This window comes from Ostrea edulis, chromosome 4 (assembly GCF_947568905.1).
Source record: "Ostrea edulis chromosome 4, xbOstEdul1.1, whole genome shotgun sequence".
NCBI lineage: Eukaryota > Metazoa > Mollusca > Bivalvia > Ostreida > Ostreidae > Ostrea > Ostrea edulis.
In genome coordinates this window covers 92,203,117-92,221,184 of record NC_079167.1, presented here as the reverse complement: position 1 = coordinate 92,221,184, position 18,068 = coordinate 92,203,117, and the positions used below count along the sequence as shown (strand labels likewise).

The window sequence follows — 18,068 nt, the reverse complement described above, 5'->3', positions numbered from 1 at the left end:
CACTAGATAGGAATATTTACGTTTTTCATTTTTGTTGAAGAAGCAACTGTCTATGATGTCAAAAACTCTAGTTTTTAATTTCTCGTGAGGAATGGCCGTGTAAAGAGTTGAAAATTCATACCTTTTGATGTTGTAGATTTGAGAAATGTTTTGTGATTTCAAGTTTACTAAAAGTTCTTTAGAATTTTTTAGAACCCACATTTGATTTACACCACCTCTGGCATATGTAGTCGCTCAGTACGTTTGAAGTTTCTCCCTCACAACTGTCAATATTTTCGTGAGGAGCAAAGATAGGGGCTTGGTAGAGCACTAACTGGATCCAGAAATGTACCGTTGTAAGGGTTTTTATGAAGTTTAAGAATCCAGTATAGGTGTGGTAACTCATATTCAACCGGACTGGGATATTAAATGTGCCTAAAACTGAAGCATGGTTTTGAATAATTTCGTCTTTTGAAAGGGCAGTTGGAGTATAAGCACATTTACCAAATGTGGAATTAATGCCAAGTTCGTTTAAAATGCAGTTGTAATAATGAGCCTTACAAACAAAGACAATGTTGAAAGAAACTTTGTCAGCTGGAACATGTACTATAACATATCCCTCATGTAACCTATCTAATTCTTTTTTTACTTCTGGTTTACTAAACACAGAAGAATAGATGATACGTACTTTTGTTTCGTATGTCTAATGCGGGATTTTAATTTTCCTCTTATACTTTTAATCCGTTCTCACAATGTATCAAGTTCTTTTTCATATTTAGCCCATCGTCTGGCGTAATCCTCGACAGAATTCATAATAGAAATGAAGTTCTGTCGCCATTTGAAAGACCGAAGTTCTCTATATTCAGGATTTTTTAGAATAAGCGATTTGAGGTCCTCATTTTCAACTGTATCAACATCACAATGACTTGTATAGCTGGACTATAGTTGAAAGAAGATGAAGAACACGTAGATGGATTAAGTAGAAGATGGTCTATATCTAGGAACTGCAAATAATTGAAAAGTTTGGATAAAACAGTAGAAGTATATTTGTAGGAAATACTAGGTGTAGACTTGAACTTGAAATAAGTTGGAATACACGACTGAACTTTTTTGACGACGAATGTTGCATGTTGCTTATGTTAACCTGGAAAAGTTAAGTAGCGTAATATCGCTTCTCAAACTGTTATTTTTAAATTAATTTGTGTGATAGTGTGATGGTTAATTTGAAAGTCGCAAATGTAAATGGAGATAGACGACATACCAAAAATACACCCGAAGATTTCTTGTACGAATTAACTTTTAAAAAACAGCGACGCCATCTTGAAAAACTCGTTTAGCTCACGTCTTTCCGAAAGTTTGAAATTTTCAGTTAAAGAGCTTGCACTGCACGGGCAGTAGGCGTAGAGGGTGACGGAAAATGTCGGAAAAAATAACAACAAGGGTGATTCAAATCACCAATATTGCCCCAAATGCCACAAAGGACCAGATGAAGACGCTGTTCGGATACCTCGGGCGCATAGACGAATGTAAAATATATCCATCGAACGAGTAAGTTATCAGGGTGAACATGGCTTAAAACTTTGGTTTGACATGGTATGATTTATTGTGCTAAACAAATACAAGCTGATTAGGGGCAGGTACTAAACACAACGTTTGTCGTATTCTCGGAATCTTCCAACATGTTGTATCTGGGTACTTCGAAGGTACCAATTCATTCTGGCTTTTTACGACCAAGAACATGTTTTGCAGGATGGGAACTTTCCCTCTACAATGAGACCTTCTCGCTAAAACGTGATTATATCACTTAAGCGAAAGTAACTAAATATATTCCGTACAAACAAGAAAGACACCCGTGGAGTAGATCTACATCTCTTTGTCTTTCACGTGGAAAGAAGAAAAAGTGCTGAAATGTCTGATACTTCAGCAAGTATTTAAACAAAAACGCTCGTGATGTGCTCTGGATTTTAGTGATGAAACAATTGTCAATCGTTTTTGGCTCTTTGATTCCGATTATCGATTCTGTTTTTCATAATCGATTGTCACCTGTACACTAATTGATAGCTAATCCAAGATTCATCTGACTGTTAATCTTGCTTTTATACGAGACATGTGCAGGGAAGAGTCGAAGCAGGGTTGGGCGGTTAAAACCGCCCCGGTCAATACTCCCCAAGTGGTTAACACTGGTTAATAATGGTCAATTGTGATTTAAACTGTCCATTTTCCTATTTTTGTACATTTCTTGCAAAGATAAAGATAAATTAAGTCTTTCATTAAATGGATCAATTGTTGATTAAAATTTTTCATTAGATAATCAAATGTAATTTCATAAGTTTTATATATTTGGTTTGCTGAAACTGACCAAAATATCTTCAGTACCTACCAGAGGGTCACAGTTCTATAGCATAGCTTGATGATTGGAGACAGACCTCTTAATACATGTACCTGGACATTACCTGAGCACAGGAAGCAGAGTTGACAGGTGTTAATAAGCATAGACTGGGACCAGAGATGACCAGTGTGCCTGTTATTGTTATGAAAACATCACCAACCCACCCCCTCAAATGTTTATTCAACAGTTAAAATGAAGATTGATGAAACAATACTTATAGGTGGTTCTTGTTAAACTAAGGAATTTAAACAGAAACAACTTTCACATCTTCCCCAATTCAACAGAGTCATCTGTACATTATTTATTTAATATTATGACTTATGAGTATATATTATAAACTGATAGTGCATGTTATGAATTACAGTATTTACCATAATGGTCACTTAAACATTTAAAATAAATAACAGACTATAATGACCAAATAATCTTCAATCGACCGGTTTTAACCAGTATTGACCACCGGCCCTGTCAATACTTGTATTGACCACTTTTTTGCCAACCCTGAGTCAGAGTGAACTCCACATTGAAAAGTAGGAATTCAGTGACACCAGCTAGTGTGTATGCTGCACATATCCATAAAACTAAATAGAAATAACCCCAAAAATAATAAAAATTTATTAACTACCTGTAAATACCGATTATATCGATCATTGATCGATACAGATTGATACAGTTCTTCCGATTATCGATTATGAAATGTTTCCGATTTTTCAACACTATTCCATACCTATTACGCAGCAACATTGATATGCTATTTCTTGACTATGTTCTCAATTTTATAGAGACAATTCACATCATGTTGAGTGTGTGTCACACTTATTCAGCATTGCACGGAATATGCCATTATTTTCAATATAAACACCTGTTTATGGTAATGTTTGCTCTCTCACTAAAGAGGGATAATCACATTTTAGCAAGATCTCGCTACAGAGGAAGTGTTCCCAACCTGTTTAGTTACCAGGTTATTGTAGTTATTGACAATTCACTAATCTGAGATTCCTGTATTTGTATATTAAATAATATGTATGTAACTACTGCAGCTTTTTCCCCCCCTATATAACTGGTACCGATAAACGGTACCATTCCCAATGCCAAAAAACGTTGATTTTTCCCAATTTTGAGACTAAAAATTCCCAATTCACTTGCTGAAAAATAGACCTTACTTAGTCTGAAACGTACGAGTTAACTAAAATATTCACTTCCGGTATTAAATTGAAAGTATAGTTTTAGTTGAAAATATTTGCCCATACATTGGTAAAAAGTTTCCAATTTGTTCAATTTTGACGCTATTTTTCCCAATTGAATGGGTACCAGTACCAATGGGTAGAAAAAAACCCTGCTGTACTGGGAAGGACCTGTGTCTATGAAGTAGGGCTGCAACAACACACTGTTCTAACAACACAAAATCTCCAGATGTCACAACTATACGATATCATGACACATAATCTGATATCTTTTCTTAAATATAAAGCAATTAAACAGAAATTAATTAATTTTCATCTTGTTCGGACATGTCACTATTAATGTTTAAAACTCAAACTGGTTTTGAGTTACCATCTGTATGTATATCTTGTAGAATCCCATGTACTATGTAGTCTTTTAGGCACAGGGGCTTGTCACAAATTTTTTTGTCATATTAAATTTGACACCATCTTTTCTATATTTACACAAGGAGGGAATCTGTATCTAGTCTGACAAAACTTTGTCTGGTCTGACAGAACCGTTAACTCTGACAGTTATTTAAAATTTTCGACAACTGTTTGTGGGGTTTTGTGATTGATCAGTGTTCCTTATCTTTTTCTTTTCTCTTAACAATTTATGAAGAGAAAACGCTAGGTTGACAGATACAGTGGACAACACCACTGTACTTTGATGAAAAGAAAAGTCTCATGCATTGCAGTTACTGTAAAAAGTATCAAGATATTATAAAATCCAAAGATCCAGGGAAAATTTATAACTTTCTTATAAAAGTGATTAGTGATAAAAGCTATGAAACTGACCATTGTTTTCATAAATATATATCAAGTTTGATACATTTTTAGGCTTTTTGTTTTATTACTGTCAGGTTTTTTGTTTTTTTTAGTTTACCAGAGGGAGATACTTCCACCAAGGTTTGCTATGTGAAGTATGATGACTCCGTGAGCACAGGGATCGCTCTCCACTTGACCAATACTGTCTTCATTGATCGAGCTCTAATTATTGTTCCAGTCATTGATGGTAAGAATATCAGACCTTACAAAATACAACATTATTATAATCAAAATAAACTTACGGTAAAAACCATTTTCTTCTGCATTCATTTTGAATGACTCAATAAAAGTTGCATTTAGATATAACAAATGATTTGAAATCCTTGTTATCAATGTTGAGAGCTTGAATTCATATTTGTTTGTTACAGGAAAAATCCCAGATGAAACCACTGCATTGCAGATAGCACCATCAGCCATTGCTGGCATGATTCCTGGGACTCCCAGCTGGCCAAGCAATGTCATTAGTCAGGTATAATGGAGACATTTTAATTGATATCAAGTAAAACATACAGGTTATGCTGGTGTTTTAGCACACTTCAGAGGTTTTGAGATACCTATACAATAGAGAGGGTGTCATCAGACTGTGTGCAGTGATTTTTTATTTTTTTTTCAAGCTACCACCCCTCCTTTTGAATTGGGAAAAATTAGCGACATTTTCCTCAAATTGGGAAAAATCATTCATAGTAAATTAAAATGGGAAAGATGCATAAAATAATCAAATACAATTTTTTTGTTTGAGGTTTATTTCAGATCTGATTTAAAATCATAAAATAAATCATCAAGTATGTATTGGAAGTCACTCCTTGTATAGATATTATTTTAATTACTTTTTCTAAGAAATACTTATTGTCTAATTTCATAAAGAAAATAATAAATTATTAATTCACCAGCATTTGTACCCATAATCTTGTAAATATTATAAACAATTAATAATCAAGTTTCCAGAATGTCTCTCCTGTGTGTATTTTTCAGATTTTAGTAAAACCCTTTACTGTTGGCCACTTCCTGTTATTAGCCTGACCCTACATATATAATGGCGGTCAAACTAAATATTGTCAACAATATGGCTTAATGTGTATCTGGAAACTATATACTTCGCTTCATATCTGCTTATATGGATGCCTCTATTGTTTTACATATTCTTTACAAAACCTTTTGCATGTGCAGTGGTTTGGAGAATAAAACTGAAGAAGAAAAAACCGTATTTACTCTGTCAGCAATATACGGTAACCTTTTTTTTAAAATGGCCAAATTTCCCTAGATTTGAAATTGGGAAAAACATATACATATATATATATAATTAGGAAAAAATAGCTAATTTTAGTGGGGGGGAAAATAGCCGAATATCGGTGGCATTTTGGCCCCCAAAAAATCACTGGTGTGGATTTTTTTCAGTCAGTCCAATGGTCCTTTATCTTTGGTAGAGACTGAATGTTGTTTACCTTTACATGTAAAAGGTAAAGCAATATTATACCTCAATATGAGAATTCTATGAAACACGTAATCTGATTGGTCTAGACAGTCATGTGCCAGGGATGACAAAACTTCATATCTCCCTCTCAAACATATCTCCCCATCATATTTACCCCTTGGGCAGCCTCGTGCATTTTCCATTAATTTAACGTCAAAGTTGACGAAGTGTATTGTGACGTCACAATAAGTCCGGTCATTCTACTTTCATAGTTCGTTTCTGATACACAATTAAATCGCCTAGTTTTGGTTAATACAAAAACAAGCAAGTAAATTAGCATTTAAGGAGAATGGAAATACAACGCCCTCTGGGAATATGATTTTTCTTGGGTGAATAAATCTTCATACCTCCCTCACTATCATGCAATAAATGTATAATATGGTCTAACTAATTTGATGCCAATTCCAGAATTATATGGATTTTAAACAGACTCTCAGAAATAACTCTGTATTTATGTACATCCTAAATTTTGAAAACATTTCTTCCTCAACGTAAATGAGATTTACAACCCCTTCCCAACAAAGACTGTGTTTTCTTACATTCAAAAGTACATGTGGAACATCATGTCTACTCCCACTTCCATAAAAATGGGAGAACTAGATATATTGTATGTGCTGCAGTTATAAATCTGTGTAATTTAGTGGTCGGTGCATCTTGTAATAGACAGTGATATTTTGATTTAAGATTTATTTATTAGTGTGTTGGGGTTTATAGGAGGTGGAAAAGTACGTATATATCCATCCAAATTATTTGTGTAGTTGTTATGTTTTGCGTATATTTTTAATTTTATAAAAAAAGAGGACAAGAAGAATTCTTTTTACTTGTAAATGATAACACTGTATCAAATCTTTGGTGTGGTGAAAGAAACTAAATCTTACATAAATGTTGATGAAGACCATATCACAATATATCATTGCCCTGACCTTATGCAGATCATGAATTATTGGACTAACACTTACATTGGAGTCTAGGTGACTGAGATATGAATCCCACGAAGTGCATGTACAATATTAGATGTTTAAAAAATAGAGATCAGTTTTGAAAATGCATGAGGTTTTGAAGTCTTGATGTTTCGATACCGACATACATATGAAGCATGTTAGTACTACATGAAAATCTTAATATTTACATTCTGCTTTCATTTTTGTTGGAATGTAATTACAATAGGTGTACCATATATATCAAAATTCATACGTGCATTGTTCACAAATGCAACACATTCATGAGGAAATGGTTATCAAAACAATTTACAAAAGTATCGAAGGATTGGAAATGTAATGGGTTTTTTTTATATGTCATATGTTCTTGTTTTACAACAAATGTGTGAATTTTCTGATTGTTTTTGACATAATGCACACTCTGTTATTATCAGTTTGATGTGTAATAGATTAACTTTCTGATTTCAGATGACAGGAACAGGACTGACACAAATGTTCACCACCCACGACCCCAAACTGACAGCCCTAGGTCTTCCTCAATATCCCCCATTGCCAGGAAATACTGATCCAGCTAAAATTGAGGAAATTAGACGCACTGTTTATGTGGGAAATCTGGCCAAAAATGTAAGGATCAATCACATTTGAATATGAAGTTATATTAAGAGATTTTAGAAGCTTGGCTCAATATTGAATAGCTGAAGGAAAGAAACCCAAGGTTTGGGTTAATGATCACACTGCCAGAGTAATTGGTATACAACTCTAAATTGATGTTGGGTGGATGGTTGATTTCAAAACACTTTTGAATGCTTTCAGTTCCACTACATCATCATCTGTGTAAGGACACAGTCACATGAATTGGTCAAATCTGATGCGACTGATTGGTCACCTCTAATGCAGGGCTCGAAATTAGCAAGAAATACTCGCAAAATGCGAGTACATTTGAAAAATAGCAAGTAAATATAGTGGACACTCGAAAATCTCAGCGAATGGTGATTTACAAAGCATGATCGCATCATATCAGTTTTATATGTTGATGCGCTATTCGTTTTCTTAAACAGCACTCAGAATCATTCAAACGCTTACATGAACGACCGATTTCAACAACGGCAGGAAATGTTACTGGTGTAAATGTGATGGATGTAACAGACATCCCAAGATGGAGGAAGCTAACTCTGCTAAAAATTATCACCAATGTTTTTGTAATGATAAAGGGTTGTTTAACCAATCTTTACTATTTGTAAACACTTTCATCAACATTCTAAATGTTTTCAAACTCCTCAATTATTGACCAATCTTTACAATTTGTAAAGACTTCCATTAACATTCTAGATTCCAATTGATCACGACGATGATAAAATACATGTACTATTGTTTCATTCAAAATGAGCCAGACGAACTACTTTCTTATTTAGGATTAGTATGCACACATCAGTTTCTTAAGTTGCAGACATCAAGGATCATTTATTTTTTTACAGTTACCCACATCATTAGAGTTTATTTCTTTATTTTAGGAATTAAACTTTCTCCTTAGTTTATTTCAGGGAAGAATAATCTCTTATTACGAATTGGCAATAATAATTTCTAGCAGATTCAAGTGTCCTCCATCTTGGGATGTCAAAAACTGCAGTTAAAAATATATTTCCACCAATGAAATGTGTCTCGTAAGTCCCGACTGCTACTATTGATTATTACATTGTACTGTGTTTAATGATTTCTGTTATATTTAACCAGGTGACAACAGAACAACTGCTGAGTTTGTTCTCCCAGGTCGGGGAGGTCAAGTATGTCCGGTTGGCAGGGGATGAGACACAGCCTACAAACAATGCCTTTGTTGAATTCACAGACCAACGCTCCATTTCAACCGCTCTGACGTACAATGGGGTTATGTTCCAGAGCTTGCCCATCAGGTACATATAAATGAATTTCTTGTCATCAATCATTTTCATTGTATAAGCCAACCACAAGGGGGGCAAAATGGCAGAAAAAGAAATGAAGGGAAAATGAATTTTGTTTTATATACATGTACTGTTGATTTAGAAAACATTACTTTTCAGAAAATGTATGTAGTTATTCAAAACTGTAAACTTGTAACTGATTTACTAACTTTCTTTTATAGTGTCACCCATGCCACTAACTGCATCATTAAACCAATCTCCAAGACCCAGGAGGCAGCCCAGAGAGAGATCGAGGAAGCCATGAAGAAAGTCAAGGAGGCGCAGTCGCTGATCACTGCAGCTGTCGATGAACCAAGTCAGTAAATTTATTTCATGAATCTGTGGAACTCGAGGGGCATGCATTATTTAGAGTTATGCAGTAGCAGTGTCTGATATTAGACAGTAGAGCTACATCAAATACAAATCATAGCAATAATTCAGCTTTGAATATATGTGTAAAATTTCAACAACAAAAATTAGGCACAGTACATGATCAGATTTCATATTCTTAAAAATACTAGTCTATTAGCTCTGTAGGTCAAAGGCTTGTGTGAGCTGATGTAATCTGTAATTCTCTGTCTTGATGTCAATAAATAGTGACATTTTAATCTTCTCCAGAAGAGTCAGATGTTCATTCACCTTAAATTTCTTATCTTAAAATTGTTTTATTGTAGATGATAGAAGTCGTTCAAGGTCTCCCTCCAAATATCGTAAAAGGTCTCGATCCCGATCAAGGAAGAGGAGTCGTTCAAGGAAGAGATCAAGATCAAGAAAAAGATCCAGATCACGAAAAAGGTCAAAGTCCAGAAGATCCAGATCTAGGAAAAGGTCGAGGTCACGAAAAAGGTCAATCTCAAGGTCAAGAAAGAGAAGATCAAGGTGAGAATATAATTCAGCAATATGGTTTTGAGATTGAATGCGAGCTTTTTCTTTTAAAAGTCTTTGGTTGAGAAGGAAAGAATTATATGTTTATTGTATAACTAATATTTATTTAGAAATAAAATGTTCCCAAGTTGTAAAAAATTTTAGCAAGCAATACCTAGGCCATAGTTGAACACCAAATACGGAAACATTCTGAGTACAAGTTAATATTGCACACTGGGCTCTCTAATTTAGAAAGAAAAATGATTCTGTCTATTTGATGTTAAGGTCACGTAGACGATCCAAGTCCAGAAGGTCTCGCTCCAAGTCTCGGGGACGAAATCGTCGATCACGCTCAAGATCCAGGTAGAGGCTTTAATTGTTTGTGATTATGTTTAAAAGGTGTCCAGTGCTACCACCCTAGACCTAAAGTTTTCTTTTTTGAAATCCATTATGTCTAAAATATGTTTCCTAGTCGGCACATTCATATTGAATAAGTTCCATCAAATGGTTAAGAAAATAGCCCACTTAATAGTGCACATAGCAGAGATTTTAAATAGTATGATTGATGTCAACAATGGAAACCTCAAAAATTCTCTCCCCCCTCCCCCCAAAATTATATGTATAGGGACTAAAAGGTGAAGAATTGAAATGAAAAGGTGTTGTATGTATTATCTGTGGTGTGTGTAAAATATTTTGAAATTCTGTATCTTTATTTACGATAAAGTGTTCAGAAAGACGGCAGGAAGAATATGTCTGCACTGAGGTAATTATATAGCATGCATACCAGTGCAGTAGACTTGTTGTTCAGCTTCAAAACACACCTCTTGCAGTAACATCATGTGTCCTAACAATTTTAATTCTTCAATGGTATCGCTATTTAAAGAAAAGGTCCGTTCAGAACATGATAAACAATGGAACGCTAGTGGTTGCCTTATTGCTCGCTGGTTCCGATTTGATTATAAATCAGTACATATCTTATGAATTGGACATAAAAACACTCTAGTTTTGGTGAACTTATACCAAAGTAAAAGCAAAATTCAAAGGAATTCATACCAAAATAAAACTGAAAGGCATTGTTTCTCTGTCAGAATTAAAATCCATAAAGCACTGATAAAATTTATAGATGTGACTGAGGATGATTATTTTTCATCCTGCATTAACTTTTTTTTTAAATACACTGCTTCATTAATAATTTGCATATTTTTCCATCTTTATATTTCAAATCAGAAGCCCAAAGGAAGGGGCAAATGGCTTTCCCAAAAGGTAAAGAGTGATCCAAATTAGTATTTACATGTATGTGACTCGATATGCATATTTTTTGCATTATCATGATGAATTTTATTACCTTTCATTGATATCAGATATTCTAGTGGTATTGCATCTTTTACTAGGAACTCTTAATGATACATGCATATTTAGCTTTATAGATAAAAATACTCTTTTAAACCTCGAGCAATGGGTTAAATAAGCTGGTGACTTTATTATCGAACCTTAGTTTTGTGTCCATTTTGAAGGGGACTGCTTAAGGGCCAAACAAGTTTGGTTTCATTTAAAGAAATGGCCCACTGACTTAGAACATGATCAAGACAATAACACTAGTGTTTCATCTGTATACCAAATCTGATTTTTAAGTCGGGATAGGTCTTCTAAATACCATATAAAACAAAATTGATAGGAATTGTTTATGTGTCAAAAATATTTGATAAATCCCCCAACATTGATGAAATTTACAAATGTAGTATATACTAAGGATGTCTGTCTTTCATCCTGTATGAATTATTAATATTTTGCATTTTTCATCTTTACATTTCAAATCAGAAGCCCAAAGGAAGGGGCAAATGGCTTTCCCAAAAGGTAAAGAGTGATCCAAATTGTTATTTACATATAAAAGTATTAGACTGAAATGCAAATTTTTTTGATTATCAAGAACATTTTGATCGATTTTCATTTACATATTAAAGATATTCTGATGATACATAAAACAACAATACGTTTGAAATTGAGTACCTGTATTGCAGCTTTTACTAGGATTTTTGTAAAGATACACTTATATTTAGCTTTATAAACAAATTTCCCTAATAAACCTCGAACAATGGGGTGACCATATTATCTAACCTTGGCTTTGTTTCCACTTGAAGGGGGCCGCTGAAGGGCCAAACCATCTTCCCTATAAGGTAAATTAAGGGAAAATATCAACAACAAATATCCTTTCTATTATAAACTTGCAGGGACATTTTTTTTTATTTTCATTTCAGCAAAATGTCCACATGCTTCATTCTCCTAGGCCACAACTGAACTAAGTGATTTGGGAGTGTTTAAATTTTATTACATATGGAACATCCGTATGTGTATGAGCTAAGTGATGTTCAGTTAGAAACATTTGACATACATGTAGACTGTTTTTCAATTAAAGTCGTCCTGATGAAGGAATCCACTGAGGGATATTTGTTGAACAAGGATTTGTGTTGTCCTTTAAGAATAAACACTGCTAAAAATATGCATCATATTCTGAAATGTAACCATTGCCAGTTTATGTACAGCATTCACTCACGATAGTAATGTATCAGTACGTGAATATTTGAAATATGTAGTGACGAACCATAGGTCTTTCATGCTGTAGATTTGAAATTGATAAGTTTGTATAATTTTCACTGTTGAATTACAAACTAAGTGTTTCGGTTTTCTGATCTTACTCAAATTTTGATTTACATGTAGTTTAATGGACTCTTGAAATAATGTCAAAAACATTTGAGGTGAAAGGGATATAAAAAATCAGTTCAACACCCATATAAATTTCAGCCAAATTCAAAATTTGTCAAAAAAAGAATTTTCTTGATATTGCCAAGTTATTTTTTTTATAAGGCCAAAATGAACTATATATGTTTCCAGTTTTCCAACCCTTTCTATGTTTTTGCTGCCAACCTTAAATATTTTATTGATGATACATATAATGCAATAAAAATTCCGATTTTTTTTCTTTTCCCCTATTCCAGTTTCTATGATATACAGATCTTCAAAATGTTTGAAAAGTATTTGTAATATATTTAGACCTGTATTCAAAGCACCTCATAAACCAAGATTTCAAATAAAATGTTTTAATAAAATAGAATGTTGTACCTACCTAATTTTTAGGGGAACACACATAAATTTTATTTTGGTCTAATATTATGTGTTTATTATAAAGCTTAGGAGAAAAACCTAAAAAGATTATTATGCCCTTGCCATAGAATGACCTGCATATGTAATATTACCTCTGTCCATCCCTCCATCCTATCATCATAGGTGTAGGTTTCCAGAATTTTTGATAAGCTCGCAGATATGCAGATAAGTTTTGGGGAGTACTTTATTTGGAGGAGTTATACAGTTCTGAAGCAAGAGTGAGTTTGCAAACAAATTGCTAGTTAGATTTCAAACAAAATAATTTTATTAAAACTAATTCCCTCGTAGCCAAATCTTGTCCAATTGAAATGCCATAAATACCAGTACTCTCCAAAATGTCCAGATTTGCTGATTATAGTTTAACAATAATTTTGTGGCCAACTACTGTGAAGATTTACCCTAACAGTCTATGCGAAAGACGTCGGACCTGACTGATGTGCAGTGTCTCAGGTCCGACGCATCATTTTTTACACCGGACCGGAATGTCCGATGTCTCAGTGTCCGGTTTTGAGCTTTACGATTTTGATGCGGAGTCATTTAAATGTTTGTTATAAGTGAAAAATAGCACACAAATCCAAATACGTAAATGAATGTGATTAAAACCGCATGGACTGTCTAGAGTATTATACGGGAGGGATCCCTGGTATAGTATTACTAGTATAATAAATAAGATTCCCTTGGTTTTGCATTTTCACGTGTATCACTTTTTTACATTAGGTTTTTCGGTCTGACAAAATTTGGTTCGGTCCGGTGTGTTCATTGATTACACAGGATCAAATGTCCTGTGTGGTCCAAAAAACTTTCACATAGACTGCCCTAAGAATTTAATTACATGATTGATTTCTTTTAAACTGGAAAAAAAAAAGATCTAAAATAAAGCAAAGATTAATGTGTTTAGATCATAGGCTTTGGTTGGTTATAAAATTATTCTAAGATTGTGGGTAGAAATTGTGAACTTTTTGTATTTTTATTTCATGTAGATTGGATTTAAAATGATTTCATAGTTTCTTTGTCGTGAAAAGGTGGTTTGCACGAAATATAAAGGAAAATTTTTGTTTGCAAACTCACTCTTGTCTTACCACTGTAGATCAAGTCTTAAGTTCGTACAGACCTCACTCCATGAAGAGTTATAGTTCCTGTACTCAGAAAATGTCATACAGTTTCGATTGTCAGTCAGTTCTCTGTCTCATGAATTTTTTTTTTATTGTGGATGATAATGAGCTGGTATTTTGGTGTGTAGATGTACATTTAGTAAATGTGTATGTGCAAATCAAGTTTAAGTTGCCCTCTGATTGGCCAATTTTCAGTGAAATCAGCCCTCTGATTGGCCAATTTTCAGTGAAATCAACCCTCTGGTTGGCCAACTTTCAGTGGAATCATGGCCCTTTGATTTTTAAAATTTCATAGAGTACACATTTTCCCATACTTCTTTCTGCTATGGTTACAAATATTGATATGGTTTGTATGGTGGTGGTTTTTTGTTGTTGTTGTTCTGGAGGTTTGGAGTTATTTGTAGATTAGGAGATGAGATCAATTTCAATGGAGTTTGGGCTTTTGGAATTTGATTATGACCTACACTTGACAGGGTTTTTTTGACATTGTTTTGTTTTGCTATGCTTATAGATATAAATATTGGCTTTTGGTGTGTAGTAGTATTTAAGAATTGGAAGAGTTAAAAGTGAAGTTTTAAGTTTTGTTTCAATTATCTTGCATACGGTATATCCCATGGACTTGAAGATAATTTTAGACAAACAGATATTAACTAATTTTTTCTTGTGTATATTTTATTTGTTCCAGTTTACATGGTACTTTATTGGCTATAGGAGGGAAGGGATTAAAATTACACAGTCTTTCTTAATACATGAGTATTTAATGCATTGGTTTACCTGATATTAGGTAATTACAACCCTCTAGAATTATAGGTTCAATCTTATATTTGATTGTTAATTCTTCAAATAATATATCTTAGTAACAAATAAAGCACCTTTGAGCGTACATAGTGTATGAAAAGGGTGCTATATAGATATGGTATTATTATTATAAAAATGATAAAATAAATATGATGCAGTATTAATAATTCTTTTATCAATTAGCACACATACACCTGAAATCAACGCCAGAAAATTGCAATTTTCCCTAAACAACATTATCAAAATTTCACAAAAAGTAGTTAAAACAATATAATAGTATTCATAACAATTTCATGAAACTGTTTCTTTTAAAAAATATGCAAAATGTATGTGAATTATAAAGGAAATCTATTGCATAATGGACTTAATAAATTTAACGAAAAGGAGTTATTGCCCTTAGATTTAATATTTTGAAACATTTGATTGATTATTCACATATAACTCAGACATTTGAAATAGTTTATGGTTTACAAGGTTTTTTATAACTATTGGAAATTATGTTTCTGTCATGCATAAATCTTGTTAAATCATTGACTTTGCAAAATCTTGTGACTTCACAGGAGGGTGGAACTACATTAATTATATTTGTTGTTTAAAGTAATTCCACCCTCCTGTGATGTCATCAGATTTTGCAAAATCAATGATTTCTTTACATTTATGCGTGATAGGAACATAAATTTTGTTTGAGTCTTTCCCGATAGTTATTGTAAAAAATCTTGTTAAAAATAGACTATTTCAAAAGTCCAAATTATAGATGAATAATCAATGATACGTTTTAAAATATTGAATCCAAGGGCAATAACTCTGTTTCTATTGATTTCTTTATCAAGTCTATTATGCGATAGATTTCCTTTATTTTTACAGACATTTTGTATATTTTTGTGAAGATACACTTTCATGAAATTGTTATGAATGCTACTATATCGTCATAACCAGTTTGTATGAAATTTTGATAACGCTGTTTAAGGAAAATTGCAATTTTCTGACGGTGATAGATGATTCTGTTTATGTACGTCTCGTATCTTAAAAAGTGTGATGACATATGTATTTTATTTCATAATTTGTTAGTTTTAACTCTAATGAATGGAAATAAATACATTTTTCAAACTTGTATCAGATAAAACTGCGAGTATGGAGTTACCTTAAATAACATAGTTTTGATATGAAATATATTCTGAAAAACAAGTGTGTAAGACTTATGGCACCTCACTCAGTTTCGTAGTGTTATCTAATCGTACTGAAACGTAAAATAACATGTATACCGCATACCTTTTGTTCCGGCTCTTGGAAGGTATGCAAAGTTTATGATGCATATTACATACTCCTTCACAATAGTAGAACTTTATTTTAGCAACATTCTCCTCTCCTGAAGCTTTGAATACATAAGAGTTCAACTTTTTGCATATCTTTGCTGAATGAGTTGAATGTTTGGTTTCAGGAGAAGATCTAGAACTCCGCCCAGAGCCTACAGCAGACGATCAAGATCAAGGTAAGGTCGGGAAAATCTGGGATGACATGGGAGTGTTTTCTCTAAAACTTGGGCATATCTACTCTTGTTAAAAATGAACATACACTTTAAACAAATTATGGTCAATGTAATCAAAATATTCAGATTTTTTTTTTCTTTCATAACATTAGGTCCTTTGTTGTACATTTTTCTTTTCAGGACAATGAATTAAATGAATTAACACAACTCTTTAATTTCTCCTCTGTTTTTCACATTTTCTCTGGGGTTGGCATATTTTCTTTCTATGGAGACTGTTTGATATGATCCCGCTTCTTCACATCGTCATCCTCACCACAGTGAAAACACAAATCTATAAAACATCCCGAGTAAACTAGGCAATTTCTAAACACATCCCATGTTATGTGTTCCTTTGTCAAAATTCTGCGAGACAATGATAAACTTTCAAATTGTAATATGGACTAAAGATGCTTATTTTTTGTTCTGTATGACTTGTTAATATTTTGCATTTTCATCTTTATATTTCAAATGAGAAGCCCAAAAGCAGGGGTAAATGGCTCTCCCAAAAGGTAAAGAGTGATCAAAATTTGTATTTATTTGACTGATATGCATATTTTTGGAATTATCATAATGAACTTGATGATGTTTTCATTGACATCAGATATTTTGATGATACCAAAAAAAATAATGATAAACAATTCTATATTTGTTATTTAGTTCCTTGTATTACTGCAGCAGCTTTTGCTTTCTATATGAATATTCCCTATTAAATCTCAAACAATGGCTCACATTGTGACTTCATTATCTAACCTTGGTTTTGTTACTTAAAGGACAAACCATTTAGGAAGAATTATAAATATTTTTTTTTTTTAATTGTAAAAATAATAATAGGAGAAAAAGAACATGTATTTTTCAGCCGCTATTTTCAAAAACTTCACCTTTTACCATCTTAGAAAATCTACATATTCTTCTATTTTTTAAAAATTATGCTATTCATGACGTATTATTTGCAACCAAATTAAATTAGAAATATACCCAATATATGTTTATCAGACATCGTCCATACATAGAAAATTTTCTGTATGTCATCTTTTAATATACTTAATTTCACAATATTTTAAGGTAAAGACTTTAAACTTCAATTATAAATGTTTGATTGATTCCAAGGAATTAATATTTTAAGTGGTAGATCCATAGGGAGTTTGATGGAATGGAATGTAGGGATGGTGGCAATTATAGCAGACATGATTTTGCAGAGAGGTAGAAAAAGAGGAAAGGGGGGGGGGGTATGAGGGTCCTTCCCCAGTGGAGTATCTAGGGATAGTGCCCTTAAATCAGGGCATCCAGGGGTTGAAGGACCCCAGCTGAAAATGAATATTTTGACTTTAAGAAGCTTCTCAGAAAATGAATTCTGTGAACCAATGTTTATAAAAATGCCAATAATAGTTGGTAAGTATTGGTTCCCTAACCTAGTCTTAGGCAAAGATTCTACGGAATCTACCAACACGTGACTAAAAGGATCTTCAAAAGCTGGACCTTATCAATGGCCTAAATCATTACTGTCGTCTCTACTTTTACAGACATTTTTGTAAGGCCCATGTGTTTACAATCTGAACATTCTGCTGATTGGGTGATATCGTAATGATTCAACCAATCAACAAGAAGAATACAATGAGGAAATACTGACTGCTATGTAAAATTCAAAGTCAAAACCGGATATTCCAGAAAATAAGGTTCATAAATGGTGAAATTTATTAAACAACCTAAAAATATCCAGAAACTGAATCGTTATAGAGAACAGATTTTTCCAGTCCGGAAGGCAAAAGTCCACTTTAAAGCGGAGAAAAATCATATCTGTTATAGTGGTTCAATTTATAGTGACTTGTGATTATACAGGAAAGATTCTAAATTCTTTAAGATGCTTTCTTA

General features: G+C 33.1%; 1 protein-coding gene across 24 annotated transcripts in view; it reads left to right on the top strand.

Moving 5' to 3' along the window:
- Positions 1–1,269: 1,269 nt before the first annotated feature.
- LOC125668614 (serine/arginine-rich splicing factor 11-like) overlaps positions 1,270–18,068 on the top strand; it is a 28,725-nt gene continuing 11,926 nt past the window's right edge. For 3 of the 24 annotated variants that reach the window (XM_048902920.2, XM_048902913.2, XM_048902908.2), the window contains exons 1-14: positions 1,278–1,527; positions 4,452–4,585; positions 4,767–4,867; positions 7,276–7,431; positions 8,539–8,714; positions 8,924–9,057; positions 9,416–9,620; positions 9,891–9,968; positions 10,330–10,368; positions 10,833–10,868; positions 11,424–11,459; positions 11,744–11,779; positions 16,113–16,163; positions 16,673–16,708. In XM_048902920.2, the coding sequence (XP_048758877.2) occupies positions 1,397–1,527; positions 4,452–4,585; positions 4,767–4,867; positions 7,276–7,431; positions 8,539–8,714; positions 8,924–9,057; positions 9,416–9,620; positions 9,891–9,968; positions 10,330–10,368; positions 10,833–10,868; positions 11,424–11,459; positions 11,744–11,779; positions 16,113–16,163; positions 16,673–16,708 (1,349 nt within the window). In that variant the 5' untranslated portion in view covers positions 1,278–1,396. Of the gene's footprint in view, positions 1,528–4,451; positions 4,586–4,766; positions 4,868–7,275; positions 7,432–8,538; positions 8,715–8,923; positions 9,058–9,415; positions 9,621–9,890; positions 9,969–10,329; positions 10,369–10,832; positions 10,869–11,423; positions 11,460–11,743; positions 11,780–16,112; positions 16,164–16,672; positions 16,709–18,068 lie in introns of all 24 variants that reach the window. The other 21 variants (XM_056164336.1, XM_056164332.1, XM_056164328.1 and 18 more) reach the window with 13 other exon arrangements.